General features: G+C 35.9%; 3 protein-coding genes across 3 annotated transcripts in view; 1 reads left to right on the top strand and 2 right to left on the bottom strand.

The window, feature by feature from the left end:
- The window catches only part of LOC127862132 (WD repeat domain-containing protein 83-like), a 173,580-nt gene that overhangs the window by 138,235 nt on the left and 11,982 nt on the right, over positions 1 to 23,363 (top strand). The gene's annotated exons all lie outside the window — the stretch shown is intronic.
- Positions 1,713 to 7,450, bottom strand: LOC127861824 (uncharacterized). The gene is made up of 4 exons (XM_052400503.1): positions 7,382 to 7,450; positions 6,731 to 6,804; positions 6,509 to 6,681; positions 1,713 to 3,201 (listed from the first exon to the last, which is right to left on the bottom strand). The coding sequence occupies exons 1-4, from the start codon at positions 7,448 to 7,450 to the stop codon at positions 3,002 to 3,004; spliced, it is 516 nt and encodes a 171-aa protein (XP_052256463.1). The 3' UTR covers positions 1,713 to 3,001.
- Positions 6,993 to 17,154, bottom strand: LOC127862141 (N-lysine methyltransferase KMT5A-like). Its single transcript, XM_052401137.1, has 4 exons — positions 17,019 to 17,154; positions 8,724 to 8,826; positions 7,927 to 8,080; positions 6,993 to 7,690 (listed from the first exon to the last, which is right to left on the bottom strand). The coding sequence occupies exons 1-4, from the start codon at positions 17,031 to 17,033 to the stop codon at positions 7,453 to 7,455; spliced, it is 510 nt and encodes a 169-aa protein (XP_052257097.1). The 5' UTR covers positions 17,034 to 17,154; the 3' UTR covers positions 6,993 to 7,452.

The following is a 23,363-nucleotide window of genomic DNA, read 5'->3' as shown; positions in this document are numbered from 1 at the left end:
TATGACTATAGCACAATACTAAGATTTACATGTAATTAAAAATCCATGACATGATTTATAATGAATAAAATTATTCATAACAATTTTACAAAATAATACTAACTTGAAAAAGTACAGATGTATATTACGTATTCATTAACTTTTCCATTTTATAAGAGGATGAATTCTAAAATATTTATAAATATTTTTTTACGTGTAGATTTAAAGTGACTGAAACAGTACTGAAACTCATCACCTAAACAACTTCACAAAGTACATATTCTTTGGTTACGTTCTATGCCAAAATGGCGTAATAGTTCAATAGGAAACCAACTACTCATTGTATGAAATTTACAAAGCCGTCTATACATAGAAACAGATAAAATATCAATATAGTTTTCAAAGCACCAATTTTTCTATCTGATAAGAGTTATATTGTTCTTATTTACAATAATCTGGCAGCCATTTTGATAGTTTACAATTACAGTGGGGGAAAATGTTAATAGCTTCTGTTATTTTTTAACTAAATATAAAAAATATTGTTAACAGCTCTGAGAGGGTATATTAACAAGATGGCCCGATGGCCCTTAGACACTCACCTGAACAATTAGTGTACTAGTTCATGTCAAAATATCCAATAATGTTCTAGCGACAACTGCCATCTCTTGCATCATAAAGAAATGATTTAATCAATTTTGTCAAGGATAACCCAAGGATCACTTCTGTAAACTTATTTGGCAAATTTGGCGTAGTGGTTTAAAAGAATATGCCACTTAAAGATTTTTTTTATTTTTAGTAATGATAGTCATCTTGTGCAACAAAAGCAGAACAAATAAAGCAATTTTAGTATAGGGTCACCCAATGATCATTCTTGTAAAGTTTTATCAAAATTGGCATAGTTTAGGCGATGTCATTTGAAGCAGGTTGACACACCACGGACAACGGACGTAAGGTGATCCTAAAAGCTTCGTGCTCAGGTGAGCTCAAAATGGTATCATTTTAACTGTTATTCATTTTGCATTTTAGATATAAATATATTTTACAATATAATATTGTCTACAGAAAATTATAAGCATAAAAGTTACACTATATGATTTTTTTCCCATAATTTGACTGAAAAGAACATTGAACAATAAATGGTCTGTTTGTTTAACCTCATTTTTAGTTTTTAATTATGACATCTTAAGAATTTCAAGAGCTTTCCAATGAAATATGAACGATAGGTATATGACCAGAAATGATGAAATTAAAAGAAAATGAAATTTCTGTTTATATACATTTCATATAGAAATCTACTGATATTGCTGGACTATCAATATTGCCATCTCTGTGCATCTTGCATGTGCCCATGACATAAAATGGGAACTTTGTATACAGTAATACACGATTTGAAACTATGTAAGAACCAGAACAATGTATTATTGTTACATTACGGTAAAAATTCAATGTGCCTGATGATGTGCTGGGCACAAACCTTCTAAGAATCAATGGCAGATAAAATTCTTTGGGCATGACCAGCATTTGCCTGGATCAGCTTGGGTGCAAGATGTCTCATGGATTATGCTATTCAATGACACACAACACATCAGATAGTAATACATTGTAACACAATTTGGCTGCAATATTATCTGCATTTTTATCTTGTAATTGCAAACATAGATATATGAACCTTCTAACATTCATATGTATAATACTAATACTGACCAGACCATGTCCAAAATGGAATGAGATACCAATCTTAAAGATCATTAATTAATAATAAAAAAGAGTAAAACAATGAATGTCCACAGTAGCACAGCTTTACTTTTTTTCTCAAAAATATGTAAAACTTGTAAAATGTGATAGAACTGTTGAACTAAATAAAATGTGAAAGTTGTAGAGGACTAATTGTAGTTACCTTGAACAAATATTTTTTTTTGATGAAACAAGAGTCGTAATGCCCCAATGCTTGTCTTTTTTTTGAAGGTCACCAAGAAGGTCACACTCAATGAAATATTAGCCATTTGAAAGCTCTTGCCATTTGCGATAATAAATGTTATGGCTTACATAAAAGTGTTTGCACGCCGTGGCTGACGATGGCGCAGACAATATCGACAACCTAGTGATCACAATAGCTAAAAAAGGTCAGTATGTTTAAGTAATGTAGTGACTCTAATACTGCTCCAACGTAATTGACAACTGTGCTTCTGGACCTTAAATATAATGACACAACAAATGAAAAAAAAACTGACAAAAGTAAGAAAATAATGTTTAAACAGGTACAAATAAGGTCTGATGTACAAGCAACCATCATGCATCAGCAACCAGCATTGACTTAGACCAAACTGCTCTTGAGATCAAAGTCTAAACTGGGCCATGCTGTTCATAAGAGATCTACAATAATTACTGGTGATTAGCAAACAGTGTGACCCAGATCAGACTGCACACCTTGCACCCAGACTGATCCATTAGTCAATGCCGGTGCATGGCAGGTACAAATACAAACTCGCTTGATGAACTAGAAATATGTCCATACAACACAGATGCCCCATGCCAATATTTGTCGCAAAATGAGAGTATACAATATCTCTATATGCAACATTGCACTTATGACCTTGAACTTATTCTGTGACCTGAAAATTCATAGGTGCCATCTACTGGTCACAGCCAACTACACTATGTTTCTTTAACTTAGGCCCAACTCTTTCACAGTGTTTGAACATACAAGGTCACTTTGACCTTTGACCTAGTCACCTAAAAACAATAGAGGTCAACAAAAAAACAAACCTTCCTATTAAGTTTCACAAAGCTTGGCCCAACGGTTCTCCAGTTATTGATTGGAAAAGCAATTTCCTCCAAAGGTCACTGCGAAAACTAAACAGTGAAAGTCATTTATAATTTCAAAAACACATGTCTTTGCAAAGTCCAATTCACTCATCAATTTCGGCATTCTGACACAAGAAATGTTCATGATCATACAACTGTAAACCAATGGCTTTATTTTTTTTTAAATTACCCTTATCTAGCAGTGGTTGAATTCAGTTCATATTTTTTTGTATTTTCCTAATTTGATGTTGTTTATTTTTGTCCGAATAACAGCTTCTGATCTGTCTTGCAACACAGGATAACACTTCTGTGCTTTCCTGATCTCCATTGTTGAAACGTTTTTCTGCATTTTTATCTGAATGTCAAAGGCTTCCCGTAGAGCACTCTCCTCCTCTTTCGACCATCGTTTTTTTGATCCTGAAATATTAAAAGAAAATGCAAATTCTTATATCTACTTAAGGCGTCTAACTATATTTGAAGGCTATAAAATGCATTTTTTTGTTTTTAAATTATATTAAAAGACAACTTTGTTATCTGCATATTGATACCATTTTTATGCAGATATGATAAGTAGATATTGTATAAAGCGCCGTTTGTTTCAACGCATCGCACGTTTCTACTTTTGTTTTCGCCGCGCTGCCATATTGGGAATCGCAGTCACTCAGTAAGAGGGGCGCCTACGGGGTAATCAGCGCATTGATACAGTTGTGCGATTTATTGCCCCTTATTAAACAGATTAACGGCTATGAGAAAGAATACTGTTTGTGATTAAGCCTCTGTCATTCATTCATTTAACTGCAGTTATGGGAAACAAACGAAACAAACAGGCAATTACGAAATTTGATGAGACAGTGAAAGATAATTTGAAAGAAATATGCCGTGGATCTTGGTTTACGGGACCCGTGTATGATGATACGGGGAGTATCTGCATAATATATAAGTTATTTCTAAATTACCAACCAATTTAGAGCATCAAACAACATGTTCCACAATTTGCTTCACCCATCGGAGAAACCGTTTAACATGTGAAAATTAATGTCTTTTGACATGAAGCGTGACTATGTCATTTAAAGATCGCAATTATCATCGGTTACTTTGACAGTGGCCAACATAAGAAAGGTGCATTTTAGGTACATGTTGTATTGTTTGAGAAAGGTGTTGAGAATAATTATATTGCGTTAATTATGTAACCGTAACAACCCATTGAAAACCATCAACACATTAAAAACAATATTAACCACGCTTGGAATAATGTTCAAATGCACTGCACTAAAATGCATATTATTCTTTTGTATGGAAAGGGGTATGTAATAGGGCATATTAAAATTCCTTTTCAATTCAATTGGCGAGGATATTTACAATATCAATGTTGAGTAACGAGATAGTATTATATTATACTATACGGTAAAATTCTACTTTAATAATATATAATTATTTTTAAAAGAAATTTCAGTATATTGAAAAAAAATATTATTAAAAGAATGATTATGAACTTGCCTTTATTCAAAGTATCTTATATGTTATTTAGATCATTTATTTCATGTATTATTTAAAATACGACTTGAAAATAATTTTAATAACAGAACATATATTTTATATTCACTTATTTTAAGACATTTCGTGTATCTTAATTATCACAAATGTTTAAAAGAACATTAATTAATGTAATTTCATGAAACTAAAAATCAAAGTCATGAAGGGCCGGAATAGCAGCTCTAAGAGCTGTATGTTATTGTGAAAGGATTTACAAACATGTTTACCGAGTGAGAAATGAGGAATGTTTCTAGATGTGTGACCATGTTATTTTCACAATGCTGAAGGAGACTGTCATAGGCGTTGGTGAGCATGTTACCCTTGTAGGTTTGGAAGAGGTGTAGGTTGGATATTTAATGTGACAGTGTTATACACAATGGCGACAATAACACAGGCATTGTATACAACACATTTATGACAAGAATCATTTTGTTTAGTAAAAATAATGAGCTGTTATTGCTGCATGTGACAAGCCTAATTACAACATTTGTTGATTATTTTGTTGGACGGAGTCTATGAATTGGTTTATGTGATGATTGTCGAAAGATCTGCAACTTGATTAGCCGATAGATATGGATTATTGCCCTGATAACTTGTCTGATAGGGTTTTAGATCTTTGTGGGCGTGATTTTAGAGAACTGATTTTCCAATCGTTTGGAGTTTTTGAATTGGGATAGTTTTGTTATTTGTTATCTGATTTTCAGGCGGTTTTCGACACATCAAAATCTATCCCCCGGGGAGGGAACCGTGTCACAGAATTTTTATTGTCCAATTTAAAAGAAAGTTGTGTTATTTGAAGTAATAGAGGGTAATAAAAATAGCAAAAAAAATGGTTATTTCTCAATATCTTTGAAACGCATTCGGATATCAAAATTTTGCAACACGGTTCCCTCCATATTGATATTATTTACAATACAAAGTTTGTTTGAATGAAATTGAAACACAATTGTAAATTTTATCGCAAATCAAAAACTTTGGAATGTGAACAATTTTCTTTTCATAATTATGACACGCAAATGCAAACATTAAAAATATAAACCTTAATGACATTTTAAAACAGTACTTTATCGATGTATATGCTTTAAACATAATTAAAATATTCAGAAGTGTGAAAAATCTATAATAGGCTTCAAATATAGTTAGACTCCTTAAGTTTAACACTGCAAAATAGAGGGCCCAGATGGAATATTTCCTTCTATACATATAAAGGTGGACCACATAAATATATACATATAAAGGGTGTGGCCAATATGACCCCAGTGGCATAATATGAGCAGACTTCAAACCTCTAGTTAAAATAGAGGCCAAACTCTGTACAGGTTACTTCATATTACACCGTTATGAACTTTTCAGCTCTAATACATGATGTAATATGCATCAAAAAGTCATTATTGACCAAGGCGATAGCCGAGAAGTCTTTAAACTAATATTAATAATAAACTAAGTGAATCCTAGTGTTTCCCAATACAACCCTATGAAAACTTAGCAACACTGGAGTAGTGCCAATTATGACCCCAGGCCATAATTTGAACAATATTGGTAGAGAACCATAATACCATGCTACATACATAATATCAATGCTCTAACTCTTGTGATTTCTGACAGGATTTTTAATTTTTTTACATGATGTCACAATTCAACAGCCTCCTGTTCAAGTAAACTGGTATCAGGATTGTGTCAAACCATCTCTCCAGTTCACTGACATAAGGATGTTGTAAAAAGTGGTAAATGCCATCACAATTCCACAGCAACCTCTTCAAGTACACTGATATGAGAGTGCTATTTACTATCACAACTGTCAAACAAAGGCCATAGTTCAATAACTATTCCAACTAGAGTAATCAAACTTGATTATGGCAGTAGATGTGATAGTGGAGCAGACACATGTGAAGTTTCAAGCTAATACATTTGACGTTTTTGTGATATTCATGATAAAGTGTTTGCATGCTAAACATTAACCAAGGTGTCATGCCTGGGCGAGTACAATAGCTCAGACTATTCTTCTGATAATCAGGTTTATTAGAATGACCTAGCTGAGGCTAATACCTACAGCCTTCACATCAGAGGAAACTGTATTTTAACTCAACCAACCTGGGCTGATTTTAGTTTCATTAAAGAGAAACTTCAGTTTTTAGTCAGTCAGGACACAACACTTTTTACAGCTACAAAAGTATTCATATAAAATAAATACCTGTACATGCATGAGGCTTCTGTACAGCTTCTGTTTCAACTTCAGGAACATCCTCATAGCTGTTGTCTGGTTCAGACAATTCTTCAAATGACCCTGCTTTGTAAGGTTCAGGTTCAGGTTCAGGCAATTCTGCAAGAAAGGATGTGTTGCTCTGCTGAGAGTGTGTGTGGCAACTTTTAGCATTATTTCCGTCATATCATGGCGGTCAGTTAACCTACTCACCATTCCTGGGCATACTTAGGGCTCTGGCCTAAGTTGGTAACTAAGCACAAACCTACACCAGACTGACCACTACCCTACATAAATCAGAAGTAGTGGAAGAATAACAAGAGCCAGATGGAAACAACTGCACTCTTGACTATTCGAAAAGTCAGAAATGAAGCAAAGTAAACATATTATGCTCATTTTAAATGCGACATTATTTCAACTGGGGAGTGAGTCAGGAATTCGATCTAAACCTTTCCCACCAACAAGAGGGCCTTTTCACAAATCTGTTCCATTTATCAATCCTGCACATCTCCCTTTAAAGCCATATGTCAATGGACTTTGAAAACATCTGAGGTGGTACTTGGCATGCAAACTTTAACATAAGTGGTTATGCCGACGTGGACACCTACACTCGGGTGACTAGTATAGCTCTCCTTATTCTTCGAATAATTGAGCTAAAAAAATGACATTTTGTGTTCTATTGTGTAATAGAACTATGTGGGGCACAATGATATGTTTACTTTGTAAATAAATAGTAATTTCTGTCAAGTAAATAGATTTCAAATCATAAATGTTTATGAAAACAAATGGCATAAAACAAAAAGAAGTGTTCAATTTGCTTCTTAGAAACGACAGAAATGAAACAATGAAACAAACTGAGCCTACTTTCTCAATGTGAGTCTGTTGTATGAGCCTGAATCTCAGATCGTGGGTCATTTCTATATATCCTTCCATCTTCAGAAGAGAAAAAAAGAGTAACAAGCTCTGAGTGTACATACCTCCCAAGGCAAATCCTTAATGCCGTAATCATACAGTAACTCTTCACCTTGTGGAATATCTTTAGCAGCAAACAAGCAAAGATATGGCCTTTTGTTGAACTCCAGGGTTTTCATAACACAATTTCTACCTTTACCACCGTGGTTCACCAGACGACCTAGCCGAGGCCCAACATCTAATTCACTAGTAGCATCCATACTATATAAATGAAAATTGTTTTAAAAATAAGAATTCTTCCAATCACCTGTGCTCAAATTGGCACATTTGGGAGATTATTATCCTAGTGGTCAAAATGTTGTGGAAAAAATTGACTTCAATCACTTTCTAGCAGATATTAACTGGTAGAATATTTTTTTTTAATTTCTTTTTTTGTTCTGAATATTGCGTTATTCAACTTTAAAAGTTATTTTTATTACAACTTCTAACATACTTACCACCACCCTTTCCTTTTATATTGGAAGAAGTATCTAAACACGGATGGTTCACGTTCTTCACGTTCTTCCCCTTCTCTTTCTGTTATCAGTTCGCCGGGATAAATCATTAAGAAATCTCCTTTTGTTCTATTTATTGTTGTTCTAACACCAAGACCTATCAAGCAAAACAAAAACAAAAACAATTATATAAACAAGAGGGCCATGAAAGCCCTACATCACTTACCCAAGAACACTGCTCTAGTTTAATCAAATTCAAAGGCAAATATTACACATGGTTTTACTACAACTTGACTTACTTTTTGACACTCAGTTTGGTACTTACTTTGACCAAAGACCTATAAACTATAAGGATACGCAACTTCTATATAAAAATAGAACAAATATCGTAAAACTTCACTAGGCAGAACGAGACTGCGAGAACGGAAATACTCAGATGTTTACACTGGCCGCCATTTTGTATTAACACATGATTGGTCGCTAAAATATTTTACAATTTTGTTTCAACATTGCTTATATGATCTGACAAAACTTCTCCCTGATTTGCAAGTGTAGTGAGAGCCCTTTAGTTTAATTTACTTTAATTTCTCTGTCTACACTCTCTGGATAACAATTTTCAAGTGTCTGAACAGCCAAAATAGAAAATGTATGAGTTTGAAGACGACATGTCTTCTATGTATTATAGTTAAGATTTTTGGCCTGTCTAGAGATGTATGGTGGCCAATGTATATACATGTACACAGTTTGTTTTGTCTAAAATATGTTCCAGTTTATTGATAACATAAATCAAAATTTAATACCTTTTGGTGGTATATGTTCAATAACAAAATCTTTGAGGTCCTCCCCTGAATCAATGCAGTCTGCTGCCACATTCTCCTGTTTCTTTCTTCTTGGTCTCATTTCCTGAATATATTAAATAATGTTTTTTCCACAAGCAGTCTTCTGACTAACCAACTATATACATATATAATATATATATAAACAGAAATATCGTCAGAAACGGGGTATCTGTATCAAACCATAATCTGGGTTGTCTATGTATACTAAGATATGTGGTAAGTTATGGGTCCTCAATTTCAATATTAACCCTTGCTGCGAGGTTCTATAAAGGTACGGGATATATAGAGTACCCCGCTAAAATGAATGCCATTTCTATACACTATCGGACCTACTACAAGCTTTAATATGGTATGACGGTTTATAATCCAAAGATTTTGCAGTTGTTTAAATTGACTGAAAATAAATTTCATTAATAAACCGTGTTATGGATGGACAGGGGTAACATACATGGGTAAAAGTTCAGAAAAGTGAAAATACTGAAATTTCAAGCTGGGGGCCGCAGGGCCCCCGGTGGGTACAGGGCAACGCCCTGGCTGGGGGTTCAGGGGGCCGGAGGCCCCCGGAAGTTCCTGGATTTTAGCATATCGGAGTGCAATCTGAGGCCTTTAAATATACTTAAACACTGATAATATTCTCTACATTTTGAAGGTGAAATAGATGACAACACTACAAATCAAAGGTTCAAAAGTTAGAAAAGCAGAAAGTTGATCTACACAATGTCAATTTATTTTCACAATCAGTAACTGTAAGATGAGAAAGTTACTAATCACCCAAAAGTCCCTTAAAATTGACAGGATCTCAAAAATATCTACTGAATCGTGTCTAGGAATGATTTTTCTTTTCAAAAACACTTTTTGTTTTATCAAAATCCGTCAATGCAATCAGAAACAGCAAAGAGTTTCACAAAATTCTGCGTAAAATTTCACCATGACATTCCTGACGTCCACGGACGGATGCACGAAACCGGTAGTTTTTAGCAAATTTTCACTAATTCCTTCCCGAAAATATCCAAAAGCCACATACCTTCGAAAGATATGTCCATTCTCTTTCGATATGATGCGGTTACAACATCGAGCATCGGACACACAATTCACATTTGCGATATTAACAATAAATATTCACTGTTTGACGTTTGGAGTCGGCCATTACTTTTTCTAATGGGAGTAAATAAATAACGTAATTCCATTGGTTGTCAAAATTAATTCGATTGATTCGGCAATTATCATTGTTTTCTTAACCAATGGGATGACGTTATTTATTTACTCTGTTTAGTGAAGATAACAACAACAATTTGACCTGCCGGTCCTTGGACGTCAGGAATGTCATGGTGAAATTTAACGCAGAATTACCACCCCCCCTCAATTTTCTCCTCGAATTTATGCGATTTGGAAAAACGGCCCTGACGAAGATCGGAAATACGGAATTCCGTCATAATACGGAAATCTTTTATCCATGAACATATGAAAGACTGATCGTGACATTTCAACTACATGATTTCACGATTCGAAAACAAGGAAGAATCGTGAAATTGTGAAATCATGAAATTCTGAAAAGAAATAGCTAAATCACGAATGAATGAAATCGAGAAATTACGAAATTTTGAAGTGAAATTGTGAAATCATGAAGTTGTAAAGTTTTGGAGAGAATTTTGTCAACAAAACTTCACTATTTCACGATTTCGTGATTTCACTCCAAAACTTTACGATTTCGTGATTTCACAATTTCGTGATTTCATTATTTCTTTCAAAAACTTCTTCTTAAGCACATGCCTACATTGCAATCATCCATTTTCAAAATGGCGGAACTTCCTGAAACCCGTAATTATTTAGAGGTTAATAAACAGCTACAGTGTGCCGTATTTAGTAACATATGTAATGTTCATTTATATACACTGCCAATATGATCCTTTTTAACAATCACTCTGTGAAATATGTAATGATATATACCCCATAAAACATGAAAATACAGAATGTATTTTATATACCCAATAAAACTTATATACAACTGCTTGAACTTGTGAGGTTTATATAGGTTAAGAAGATGTTTGCATCACTTGATGACCACAGATGAAGGATAAAAATTGTGTGCACACCTAATCTAACCTAGCAAATAACTGGACCTCTCTAATGAGAACATACTCCTTACCACATACACACTAAAGAAACTACACTTTACTGAAGATCATTATTCCATCTCAAAAATAAAGCATTCCATCTCATGTATACACATAATATTAATAAACCAATAGCAATAAGTGTCAACAACACAAAACTTAAGATAATAAGATGCACATTCTGAAATATTGCAGAATCCATGCTGAATTCACAATGGCTGTAAAACCACTTCCTGTTTGCTTACAAAGACCCCATAATTACAAAGACCCAACAAAGCAGCATTATATATATTTAATTTTATGTTCTTATATAGACCCCATATTAAATATAGGCCTCACAAGAAAGGTCTGAAAACGACGGGCACCCCGCAGATCACGGTATGTAGTTGTATCATAAATTGAACATGTTAAAATACACAGTAGCTCCAGTTGCCTAAAGTAGAAAATTATAGAAAGTCATAAAAAATATACACCTCAATAAATTTGGCACACAAGTGAAAATTTGTGTACATGTTAAAAGGCTTAAGTAACTGAACTAACCGTTAAAATTGCACCATTTCCACGACTGTTTACAACTGTTAAAATTGCCCGAGATTTTTGCATGCATGTAAATACAGTACAGCTCGCAATGATTGTATGTATTTTGCGCTTACTAAGTGATCCAGGTTTCAAGTTACATTATGTAATGGATCGTTTTGTATGTACATTAACTTTGTTAAAGTGTCTGGGGAACACTCTCTCTCTCTCTCTCTCTCTCTCTCTCTCTCTCTCTCTCTCTCTCTCTCCTCTCTCTCTCTCTCTCTCTCTCTCTCTCTATCTCTCTCTCTCTCTCTCTCTGGGTCTCTCTATCTCTGGGTCTCTCTCTCTCTCTTACTCACTCTCGTAAGTAATATAATTTTCACATTGACTTAAAACTGGTAATCAAGTATGACCAAACTCTCTCTCTCTCCCTCTCTCTCTCTCTTGATGACAGAAGAGGTGGGAGGGGAATATGCCGATTCGTCTTTGTTTCTAGAGAGTCTGCAACTGACTGCAATACATAACTTAACATAACATATTCTTTATTAGCATAATGCATTTACAATACGTAAAGCCAACATGTAAACAACAATACATTAAGATACAGTGATAAGTGTTATTTGCCTGGAAGAATTAAATTGAATTTCGGATTTTGAGAGATATTTACCTACATCTATTAGCATTCTTCTATTCTGACTGGACATTAAACCTATAAATTTCTGTTATGTCGTGAATACACAAAAATAGTGTTTAAAATATATTTGTCATACTTTGGGCACAAAATATCACAGACACTAAATTCTTATATCTTAATCGGCCATATTTAAGACTGCTAATCATAGTTAAGACAGGGGTATAGCCAGGGATCAGGAAAATGCCGGTTTTATCGGTTTTTGACCGATTTTGGTCGTACTGGACCGATTGCAAATTGAGATTTATCATAAAAATCGGTCCGGATTTCACAGACAGGTGTGACATTCTACACACTTACCAGTACATTTATCTCCGCAGTCCCGAGATTAATCCGCTAATTGATATCCCCATGTCAAAAAATGCCCGAGGCGATCATAAATTAGGGGAATTAACAATGTAAACAATTGGGCACGCTTGATTGAGAAGTACAAGTGACACACTTGTTCCACGAAAACCGATTATTATTTACCACATTCGGTCCAGTATTAAATGATGCATGGTAGATTGTGAATATTAAAGGAGTATTATTTTGTTGAATATGATAATATTTCTTGCTTTCTTTGCAAATACTACATGTTTTATTGACATTGAACAACTTAATTGGTCATTAATCAAATCATCAAATGGGAGTCTTATAGAGTTCAAAAACAAATAGAGCTCATTCTATCTACCTTCTAAACCGATTGGACATTTCTTTCTAAAATAATTAATAAGACCAACAATTCTAAAACAAAATAAGATGTTTTTAATGTGATTTCAAATAAAAGGCCTATTTTCACATCACATCAAACATAATGTATTGTTCCATGCATGAAAGATTTAGAGAATATAGTCTTTTTTGGAGGGGGTGGGGGGTGCGGGGCGAAGAGGTATCAGAGGGTTTCGGCCGTCTCTCGGACCGATTGGGATTCGGAGATTTCCTGATCCCTGGGTATAGATGTCTTAAAAAGAGATTTAAGAATTTTACTAAGACTGTTATTATGCCTGTTATTTTTCGTGAAACGCAACACAAATAAAGGCAGTTAATTTAAGCCTGTAATTTGTAAGTAAGACTGTTATGGAGTTAAGAACAATAATGGACTTAAGAATGTTCGTGAAACCGGGGCCCGGGGTCGTAAGGTTGGTTTACCATGTCGTTTAAAAAACAATTAAAACTAAATGTAAAGTAGGTGAGGCTTTCCCCGATTTAAGTAGCACCTATTGTCATATTACGACAATATCAATGAATCTTTGTTAGTCTATGGTACCATTTTTATTGCTTCCGTGATTTTTTTTGGAAACAGTTCCTAGTAGGCGGCACCTCTAGTCTCAATAATGAACCGTGAACGAAGCTTTTTTCATCATTTGGACATTTATCGTGCTTCGCTACGTCTCAAGTCTATCGTGATTTTTATGTTACAAAAGTTCCGATCGACCGACTGTGTTCTTTTAACTTGCGATATTTCATATTCAAAAGGACTGACAAATAAATGGAAAGCAGAAATACATACATGAAAAAAAATTGAATCGTCTCAGCCCACACGAGTATCCGATTCACCTCTTATAAGCGAGTTATCTGTCAATTAACATCGATGAAGCTCAAAATTAGCTTTCGACTTCGATTTTGTTTACGACCGCGGCGAGATTCTCGCGAGAACATACGTCATCGTATTACGTAGTACAGTATGGGGAAAATGTACGCGTCTTATCCAAAATTGAGTTACAAGTACTAAATTTATCTTTTATATAATTAATGATTGATCTCTCTTCACATACAGATTAGGAAAAGGTGTTTTCGTAAACCAGCCTTTTAAGCACAGTCCGTAATGATTTCTTTTTTCAAATGATTCATATGTACTTCATTGTTTTAGATATAAAAACGGTCATATCATTCCTAAGAGTTGCGCCAGTATCAGCCAATGTGGTCCACTAAGTCTGAAAGAAGCCCAATTCAGCTTTCCATACATGTTTCACTATAGAGAAAAAAAGACGGCTTTTCCTCAAATATATCTTCCCGTTTTTATGACAAAATGTTTAACAACAGTCGAATTCCACAAATAAATCCATCGTTTCAAAAAAGTAAGAACAAAAATATAGAATCAAATAAAGACAATACGGATCAAATTATTTTAGTCATAGTATATTATCAAATGCTCACAAATATTTTAAGACGGTTATACGCGTACACTATTATTTACAGTGATATGTGGAATTTGAGTGTCGGCCTACTTCTCGGACCGTGTGACGTAGCTCGTTGCTATTCGGATGTTTCGGACTTCTACCTCCACATTTTTTTGCACTTTTTATGTGTGTGATTTAAATCAAAGTTTTGGATATTAATACAATTGTGACATTCTTGAAACATCACACATCAGAAGATAAATGGTTGAGCTCCAAATCGGTATGTTTGATTTCACATTCCATTGCATATTAATGAAGTTATAGGCCGTCAAACGTGCGCAGAAAATCTGTGCGGAAAAATCTAACGTAAAAATCACGATGGACTCTGGACTCGAAGGCGTCAGTCAATATGGTGCCCGGAAAAAAGCCCCTCGGAAAAAAGCCCCTTCCACCAATTTTGCCAGTGCGGAAAAAAGCCCCTTCATCGATTTGCCAGTGCGGAAAAAAGCCCCTTCGTCGTTTTGCCAGTGCGGAAAAAAGCCCCTTCGTCGTTTTGCCAGTGCGGAAAAAAGCCCCTTCGACAATTTGCCAGTGCGGAAAAAAGCCCCTTCCAAATGATTATGTTTAGAGCGGTAAAAATCCCCTTAGAAACCATAGAGTAAATTTACTTTTTTCAAACAGACTGGGACACAAAAAAGTAACATGTGAACGAAAATTATCATATTGTATTATATTTATTATGACAAGCAAAACTACAAATGATGAAACATATTTCAAAATATCTTACATATCTACATTACATCAAAAAATATCACTGTAAAATGTCACTCGTAGTCTCTTCACCGAAGACGGATGTTGTGTCCAACAGTATCTAGGAACTCACCCATTGTCTTCCTTCCGGAGCTGTACTGCTGGCAAAGGGTCTGCAGCGTCTTCGTGTGGAGTTGTCTTCTTCTCTTATGTTTTGTCACAGTCTTTCCTTGTCTAAAGCGGAGCACATCGGCCTCTACCATTGTAGCGTCCCGTTGAACACACACAACAGCTGTCCAGAGGGAAGGATTAGCATGACCCACCAGCTTCGCGAACCCACTGTTCCACTCCTCACAGACGTTGTTTGTACGTTCTTTGCCGCTCAGGGTACTGTCGAGCACGTTCCATGTGGCGGATGGGAAACGTGGCCCAGTCCTCCTGAACTTAATACGGCCTTTTTTAGGCCGGCCGCCTTTAAATGAAGGTCTTTAACATTTTTCGCAATGTTTGTTGATTGGAAAAGGCATGTTTTTAATGAATATGATTTGTTTGTCAATAGTGTGGAAATTTATATAATAGACATACCGCTCCAAGTATAATAATCATTTGGAAGGGGCTTTTTTCCGCACGGGTAAAATTGGTGGAAGGGGCTTTTTTCCGCACTGGCAAAACGACGAAGGGGCTTTTTTCCGCTCTGGCAAAACGACGAAGGGGCTTTTTTCCGCACTGGCAAATTGATGAAGGGGCTTTTTTCCGCACTGGCAAAAATTGGTGGAAGGGGCTTTTTTCCGAGGGGCTTTTTTCCGGGAATCAGTCAATATAGCAATAGCCTTCGAGACCAGAAATCTGGACTAGCGGCACCTCATGAGGTTTTAGACGGCGGATTTCTGCCGGCTACTTCTGAAAGCCCTAAGTTTCAAACAGTTTATAATAATTGTTCAACATTCCCACGGGATACCTTTATTGGATCTATGATGCTTCAAACTGTATGTAAATGTAATGTAAAATGTTAATCACCCTGCCTCTTAGTCTCAATAATGAACCGTGAACGAAGCTTTTTCATCATTTGGACATGTATCGTGCTTCGCTACGTCTCAAGTCCATCGTGATTTTTATGTTACAAAAATTCCGAACGACCGACTAAGTGCTTTTACCTTGCGATATTTCATGTTCTAAGGGACTGACAAAAAAGCGGAAACCTGAAATACATACATGGATGATTTTTGAATGGTCTCAGCCCACACAAGTATCCGAAACACCTCTTATAAGCGAGTTATTTATCAATTATTACAGCAATTTGGGTTAAAACTGTTTTGTTGTTCCCACAAAATACGTCATAGATCTGAGAAATTCCTGGGGAACCCCGTGTGACGTAGTAGACTGGAAACCGGTCTTTCGTCTATCGAATGTGGTGGAACATAATGGAGCCAGTAGACAGCGGGGGACCAGCTTAGTGAACACGTACTTGGTCATTTCGAATGTTTCGGACTTCTACCTCAACATTTTTTTGCACTTTTTATATGTCTGATTAAAATCAAAAGTTTGGATATTAATACAATAGCGACATATAAACTTCACAGATTGACAGATAAATGGTTAAACTCCAAATCGGTATGTTTGAATTCATATACCATTCAATATTAATGAAGTTATAGGCCGTCAAACGTGCGCAGAAAATCTGTGCGGAGAAATCTAACGTAAAAATCACGATGGACTCTGGACTCGAAGGCGTCAGTCAATATAGCAATAGCCTTCGAGACCAGAAATCCGGACTACCTGCCTCTCTGCCACTCTGGCAAATAATAGCCACTAATCGAAAGAGATTATTTAATTTTCCCTCTGCATAATAACTGAACAGCTGAATACACGTATTATTTACAACAATAAATTAGTTGAAAACTAGTTTAAAAGCGAGTTTACAGTCTAAGTAAGATAGCTAAAAACAACTTAAAAACCGTTTGCAATATCAATAAGACTTCATGTGTGATTGTGAGACAATCGTTGGTGATTTGGAACTACAGCATATTTTAACTGTGCTACGCAAGGTTTCATAAAACAAACAATTGTGTGTTCAATTTACCTTGAAATACATCATTACTGAGTACTGTAGATCTATTAATTTTCAATATCACATGTAACACCCGTTAACTGCCGCCATTTTCTGATCTTCGTGTTCTATATCACTTCACGCGCTTTAACTGCGGGGCATACATAAAATTGCGGGTTCTATGCAAGCGTCTAGATGATGTAGAGATGGTTTCTTTACTGACCTAGAGTAGGGGAGACAACTCTATTTTAATTTCAATTTAAGACCGACTTGCGCGTAATTGCTATAGGATGCTTCCAGTATGAAAGTTAACACATTTAAGGCGCACATATTTTGCGGGTTCTTATATAGATCCCATATTAAATATAGGCCCCACAAGAAAGGTCTGAAAACGACGGGCACCCCGCAAATCACGGTATGTATTGATATATATATATATATATATATATATATACTAGTTTGGTGTTCGGACGGAATTTGGCGTTACCAGGTGATTATAGAAAGTCAATACAGAAACATATGCTATCAAATCCACCCAACAATAAACAACACTATTATAAAGGAATCTAATATTAAGGCGTGATACATATTGCATAATTCATATGCTTGTTGATTGGCAAGGAATGTATCAATAACACATTAACAATAGGTCAAATGCAAACTTGCTAAATACAAGCTTTAATATCTTAAAAAGTTGTAAAAGGGTAAATTCCATATAGCAATTTAATTATGTCATGTAAATACTTGTTCTGTATTAAAACATATTGTTGAAGAGAAATAAAAGATATTATACTTTAAGACAAATCTTTGTGAAATTGGGCACCAAGGTCAGTGGAGGAGATTAGAAGTTCAAGGAAGAGACAGAAGGAACTGTTGGCAATCAGCTCAAATCCTCTGGTCATTTGGAAGAATGAGGACAGTGATATAGGTAAATTCTATTTGGAGACACCCAGGGACACCCATATGACAGACACCCCAGTTTCACAGGGAGCTGTTTCCATAGCTACCTCAGATGCTGCATTGACTGCTGAGCATGTGCCAGTATTAAGGTCAGAAACTCAGGACGTGGTTGCTGGAGATCCCATTATATCAGTGTCTGCGTGTGCCACTGTGGACAAGCTGTCCATTTCTATGATCCAGTCTGAATCAGAGTCCACAACCCAGCCCATGTTCAGACTGGAACTTCCCATCATGGAAGAGTCTGAAGACATTATTGAAGAAGTGGTTGTTGCTAGGAAACCAATGTCAGCCAATCGTAGGAGGAGGGTGATTGAGGATGACAGTGGTGAAGACATCAAAACAGACCAAACTACTAGGGGCTACCATCATGCCACAAATGAGCAACTTAACAACACCCTTGAACAAGAAGAAACCTTCAATCTATTTAGTGGCCAGTATCTCGCAACAAAAATTGGTCCAACTGACAATGTAGAAGCTATGGCTGATGAAACCCAAAATTATATTGTGAACGAACAGGACAGCTGTTTAGATCTTTAAACATCATTAGGTGAAGGCATTGATACTGCATATAATGAACTTACACAAAGGGAAAACGTATTCTCTGAAGCGAAAAATCATGAAAACATTGGAGAATCAGAAAAGAGAGTGACAGAAAGCGCCACCCAGACAACTGAAAACAAGCCATGCGTACCATTTGAAGGCGTAGACATGAATATTGTTCAGAAGGTTACAGAGTATCTTACCGGAACCTATCAGAGAAGCGGGTCCAACTCGACTTGTACTGACCTGTCAGATCTACATGCAGACGGCTCTGAGAAAGGGGAAAGCGGTCTGAAGAGTCCTCAATTGACAACACCTGGAAAATCTGGCACCTTGAAATCTCGCAGCAGAAGGGGAAGTACTGAGCAAAGAAGCCCAAAGAGTCCTCACGAAATTCAGACTATTATACAGACATATTCAAATATACTTCAGAAAAGTGTCAAAAAAACAGCAAGAACGGAAAGATTCTGTGTTGGCTTCATCTCAAACCTTCACTAATCAAGGTGAATTTGTGGAAAGTTCAAGCATTCCAAGAAGGCTGAGCACTCAGTCACTGCCTGAACATTTGTTGCGGCCAGGTTCCCCCTATGTTTCATTGCAGCAGCATCCCACTACCTCCCAGCTCCTTACAGAAGAGTGGATGTCACCCAGGAGACCCGCGACTCAGACGTGCAGTCCAAAGGAAAATGGGGCAACAAAACCTGGCTACAGACCATCTGAACCCATTAAGCAAACAGCTGAAGTATCAAACCTTTTGCATTAACTGATAATAAAGCAAATAAAAGTATGCAGTCAACCGACAAATTTGTAACCTCTGTGCTGCATGGTGAGAGAATGGAGAAAATTGCTGAGAAGATTCAAAATGAAAACATTGGATTTGTACTTTCTCAGAATGATAATGCTCAAGTTACACCTGGCATTGAAAATAAGAATTACCAAAGTGTTCCGATAAATACTAAATCAGACCTTAACAAAACCGCTATTAAACTACAAAGCGCAAGTTAAGTACCGGTATGTACTCCCGTCTGTCTGCTAAGCGCTGGTCTGATTTTGAAAGTTAAACACTTGATAATCCAACAATGAAGCGCACTGAGTATGCACAATCGTCTGTCTGCTAAGAACTGGTCCAACTTTGAAAGTTAAACACTCAATTATCGAACGATAAAGCACACTAAGTATGTACGACTCTCTGTCTGCTACAAACTGGTCTGATTTTAAAAGTTATACGCTGAAAAATCCAACAATAAATCACTCTTTATTTTGTACAACCGTCTGTGTGCTATGAACTGCTCCATTTTGAAAATTATACACGCATTTATCCAACAACCGAGCGCACTTAAGTAAGTAAATTCTGTGTGGCCGCTTACCCCCTCTGATTTTTTTCTATGAAACAATCAACAACATTGTACTATTTTAATACCTTGTTTCGTAGTAGAAGCTCCTTGTCTTGACATCTTCTTCTAACACTGTCTTTATTTAAGAAGCAGGATGGGAAAAATACTTGAACTTCCAGTGGAACATGCAATAGCCATTCTGTGTCTGTATTCACTTGCCGCCAATCAAGGGTATCGGTTACCCAGGGTTCTACACCGTTGAAATACAGTTTACATAACTTAGCACCAGACAGTAGTTCAATAGTGTATGGCTGTATACAGTTCTCTTCATCAATATCTTTCACTTGTGTACGACATTTCTTGTTAATTTGTTGTCAAGAAACGTGTCTTGCAATTGAAACCTATGTCCAACCCCGGTGGTTGTGTCACAGTTTGAACAAGAATATAATTCCAATGTGCCGCATCAAACAAAAACTATATAAGTGGAAATTAGTCGATGACTTTTCTCAAGTTCTCATTTTAATATTTTTCCTAATTTTGTGAAGTTTTATTCACCATCAGTTTCAACAAAAAGATCAACACTACAGGCTTGTTCATTGCAGCTACTTTTAGGACAGGGAACAATTGCACATTTTACTTTTTTGCTTGTGTACTGTTCAATGCTTTTATTCAGTGTGTAATCAATCCTCTGATATGAATGCGTTATTTCTCCGTTGATTAAGTTTACTCCGTTAACTATGTTTGCTGCTCTTTTCCGATCCAAATTTCTTTGTATTGTTTTTTCACACTTTATCACTGTAGATTTAGCAATTGTAGAGTTAGCAATTGATTTTATTTGTATTAAATGTTTCAAATATGATTGCTTTTGGCTTATTTCCTCCTCATAACTTAAAAACGTCACCGCATCCTTGGCGAAATGGTGTTCAAATATACATATCTTTTTTCCACTCAGTTTCAGTAAATTTGCTTTGATAATCCGTGTACAAGGTTCTGCTTTCTGTAACATTCACATCTTTCAATATTTCTTCACACCAAATGTTTGAGTCATATTTTGCAATCTGCTGATAAATATCAAGCAGTGTGGGCAAGGATGAAGAATTTATATTTGTGTTTTAATTTTCATTTTTAAAGAGGACTGATAGTGATATAATGTCACTGAAAATGCGTCTACATGACTCCGAGTTCTCATAATAATTTGAAATGTAATGTATGAAATAAGTGATTGTAATCATACGCTGTCCATTTACGTCCTGGATTCCATTTTTGTGATTTTTGTGAGTTCTTAGTTTCTTCAGAATGTTACTAGTTGAAAGATGAGCCTCATTTTCTGTCCTAATCTGTTTTTTTGTGGGAATAGCACAAAAATGTAAAAAAGTAAACTAATATAAATTAATACTATATAAAGTAACATTAATATTTGACTAAAACACGCTGAGAATAAAAGTATATTTATGTGGTAGTGAACATAATCATGCATGCCTACTCAAAGTATGTAATGAGGAGGCTACGGAAACATTGAGTAAAAAACACTAAAATAATATGTTTTAAGATTCTTTTTAAATATGTTAATATTGTATGATATACGAATATATGATGGTAAATTGTTCGGCAACTTTGGACCAACGGTAGAGAAACTTCTGTCACAAAATGTCTTTCGTTTGTTGAACGGGACTACATAATACCCATCCAGTCTGTCAGCAGATCTCATGCCTGTGCGACTGGGTGCATGTGGTGTCAGGAGTCTTTTAAGTACCTGGTGCTCTTGAAGTATGGCAGTTATACATATAACACAAAATTTTGAAGTTAATTCTGTATTTAAACGGTGGCCAGTGCAAGTTTAATAACGTCTGTTTGGAACTGTCAAATTTTCTCCATTGTAGGACCATCTTTGCACACATATTTTGAATACGTTTAAACTTGCTGTGCTTTTTGAAGCTTTTCCTGTAGTATGTGTTGCCTTTCTGTTTCTAACTGTTGACGCCTTATTTTGAAACCTTTTTTTAAGGCAATCACATCAGATTTGTCCTCCCTTATTATTTTGTCCTGTTTATGTGGATATTTGTCTCTTAGCCAAGAAATGGTTTTATTGTGAACAAACATAATGTTTGCTTCATATGCAATTTGAGTTGTATTGGGTTTCTCCCGCAATAGTCTATCCATGTGGCCAAAAACAGATTCACTAAACTCGTTATGTTTAGGATATCCGTGTGTTTTTTCTGTCACAAACTTGGTACTTCCAAACCACAACCGCCCTGGAAGATAGTCTTTGAATAGTCGCTGACACAGTTGACACAAAGCAGGCATAAACTTGCAGACACGCAACAACCTTTGCATCATGTTCCCAGTCTTTAGTAAGAGCAGCAAATATTGGGGATGACTTCAGTTTTGCAACTTTAACAAAGCTTAACACATAATTTCCTTTCATAAAGGCTTTAGAGTTTTCCATGAAGTTTTCTAGGTACTGTACAAGCTCTTGATATATTGTGAATGAGTCTGTGATATGCACATTTTCATTTTCAATCATTTCCCACAATGAGACAGTTACAAGTTCACTTAACAAACCCAAGGCTTTGCAACCTGCAACATATTCTGCAATGCTTAAATCATGCTTAACTGCCTTTAGGAGTCTGTTGGAGTGTTCAAGCTCAAGGAAGCTGCATTGTTTTTCTTTTATGAAAAAAAAGGACCCCTGCATTTCTGAACAAAATGTTTAAAAGATTGCCACGAAAACGTTACAATGGAATACTGTTAAACTTACTTTCTCTAAAAAGTCTTGAATATATTTACCGTACATAAACGAATATAAAACATACTTTTTTACCTGCCAAATTATTCTTCAAGTAGGGGGTGCGTATAATATGCGAATGTAGAGCAGAACAAAAAATTTCACCATTACTTCAAAGAGGGGCAACAGGGCTCGTGCTGTCGTTTGCCATTTGAGCCATTTGCAAAAATATTGAGATTTGGGTCAAGAAAAATCGTATTTGCGAAAATCTAGTAAAATTTCGTTGAAAACATCTGCCATTTTAATCCGGACTGGTTTTCTAAATATTGATCTCTTTGTTTCAATGAATGTGTTAGCAATTCGAACAGTAAACGAAACCCGGTCTATACCTGATTAGACATTTCTTGACTTTATTGTTATTGAAGTGCACATGGTAGCTGGCCAATCATCATTGAGCTAGTGTACACATGGCATGACGTTGTCGAATGAAACGTGAGAACGGGTGGAGCTTTCGGATAATATTGGGTCATTCATGCGCAGACACTGTATACTTAAAATACACAGTTAATATCACCGTCTGCCTACAAAAAAGCGGGCGGTCGCAGGAAAGGCTGCTGCTGTTCCCCATGGTTCGCTTTCGCATTAATCTTGCAACTTTTTAATCAAAGGCGTATCTTTCCGTTTCCAATTTAAGGAAACTTGCTTTGCTCCCTGTGATTTAATTGCTGTAAGATTCCCTGGCTCCAGGTGATTATCTGGGGAAAAAAAGTTTTATGCTACATTAGTACAGTCCTGCAATCCAATGGCAAATTGTGGAGC

The sequence above is a fragment of the Dreissena polymorpha genome, chromosome 16 (genome assembly GCF_020536995.1).
Source record: "Dreissena polymorpha isolate Duluth1 chromosome 16, UMN_Dpol_1.0, whole genome shotgun sequence".
Classification (NCBI taxonomy): Eukaryota; Metazoa; Mollusca; class Bivalvia; order Myida; family Dreissenidae; genus Dreissena; species Dreissena polymorpha.
The sequence above is the reverse complement of the archived record's forward strand: the minus strand, read 5'-3'. Positions and strand labels throughout refer to the sequence as shown.

What these genes read in the sequence shown, in the direction of transcription:
- LOC127862141 (XM_052401137.1), bottom strand. An exon ending in TGAACATATACCACCAAAAG is followed by an intron (nt 8,081 to 8,723) that starts GTATTAAATTTT and finishes TTTGCTTGATAG; the next exon opens with GTCTTGGTGTTAGAACAACA. An exon ending in TATAAAAGGAAAGGGTGGTG is followed by an intron (nt 7,691 to 7,926) that starts GTAAGTATGTTA and finishes TCATTTATATAG; the next exon opens with TATGGATGCTACTAGTGAAT.
- LOC127861824 (XM_052400503.1), bottom strand. Translation starts at nt 7,450, where the DNA reads ATGGAAGGATATATAGAAATGACCCACGATCTGAGATTCAGGCTCATA. An exon ending in AACAGACTCACATTGAGAAA is followed by an intron (nt 6,805 to 7,381) that starts GTAGGCTCAGTT and finishes TGATTTATGTAG; the next exon opens with GGTAGTGGTCAGTCTGGTGT. An exon ending in CCTAAGTATGCCCAGGAATG is followed by an intron (nt 6,682 to 6,730) that starts GTGAGTAGGTTA and finishes TAATGCTAAAAG; the next exon opens with TTGCCACACACACTCTCAGC.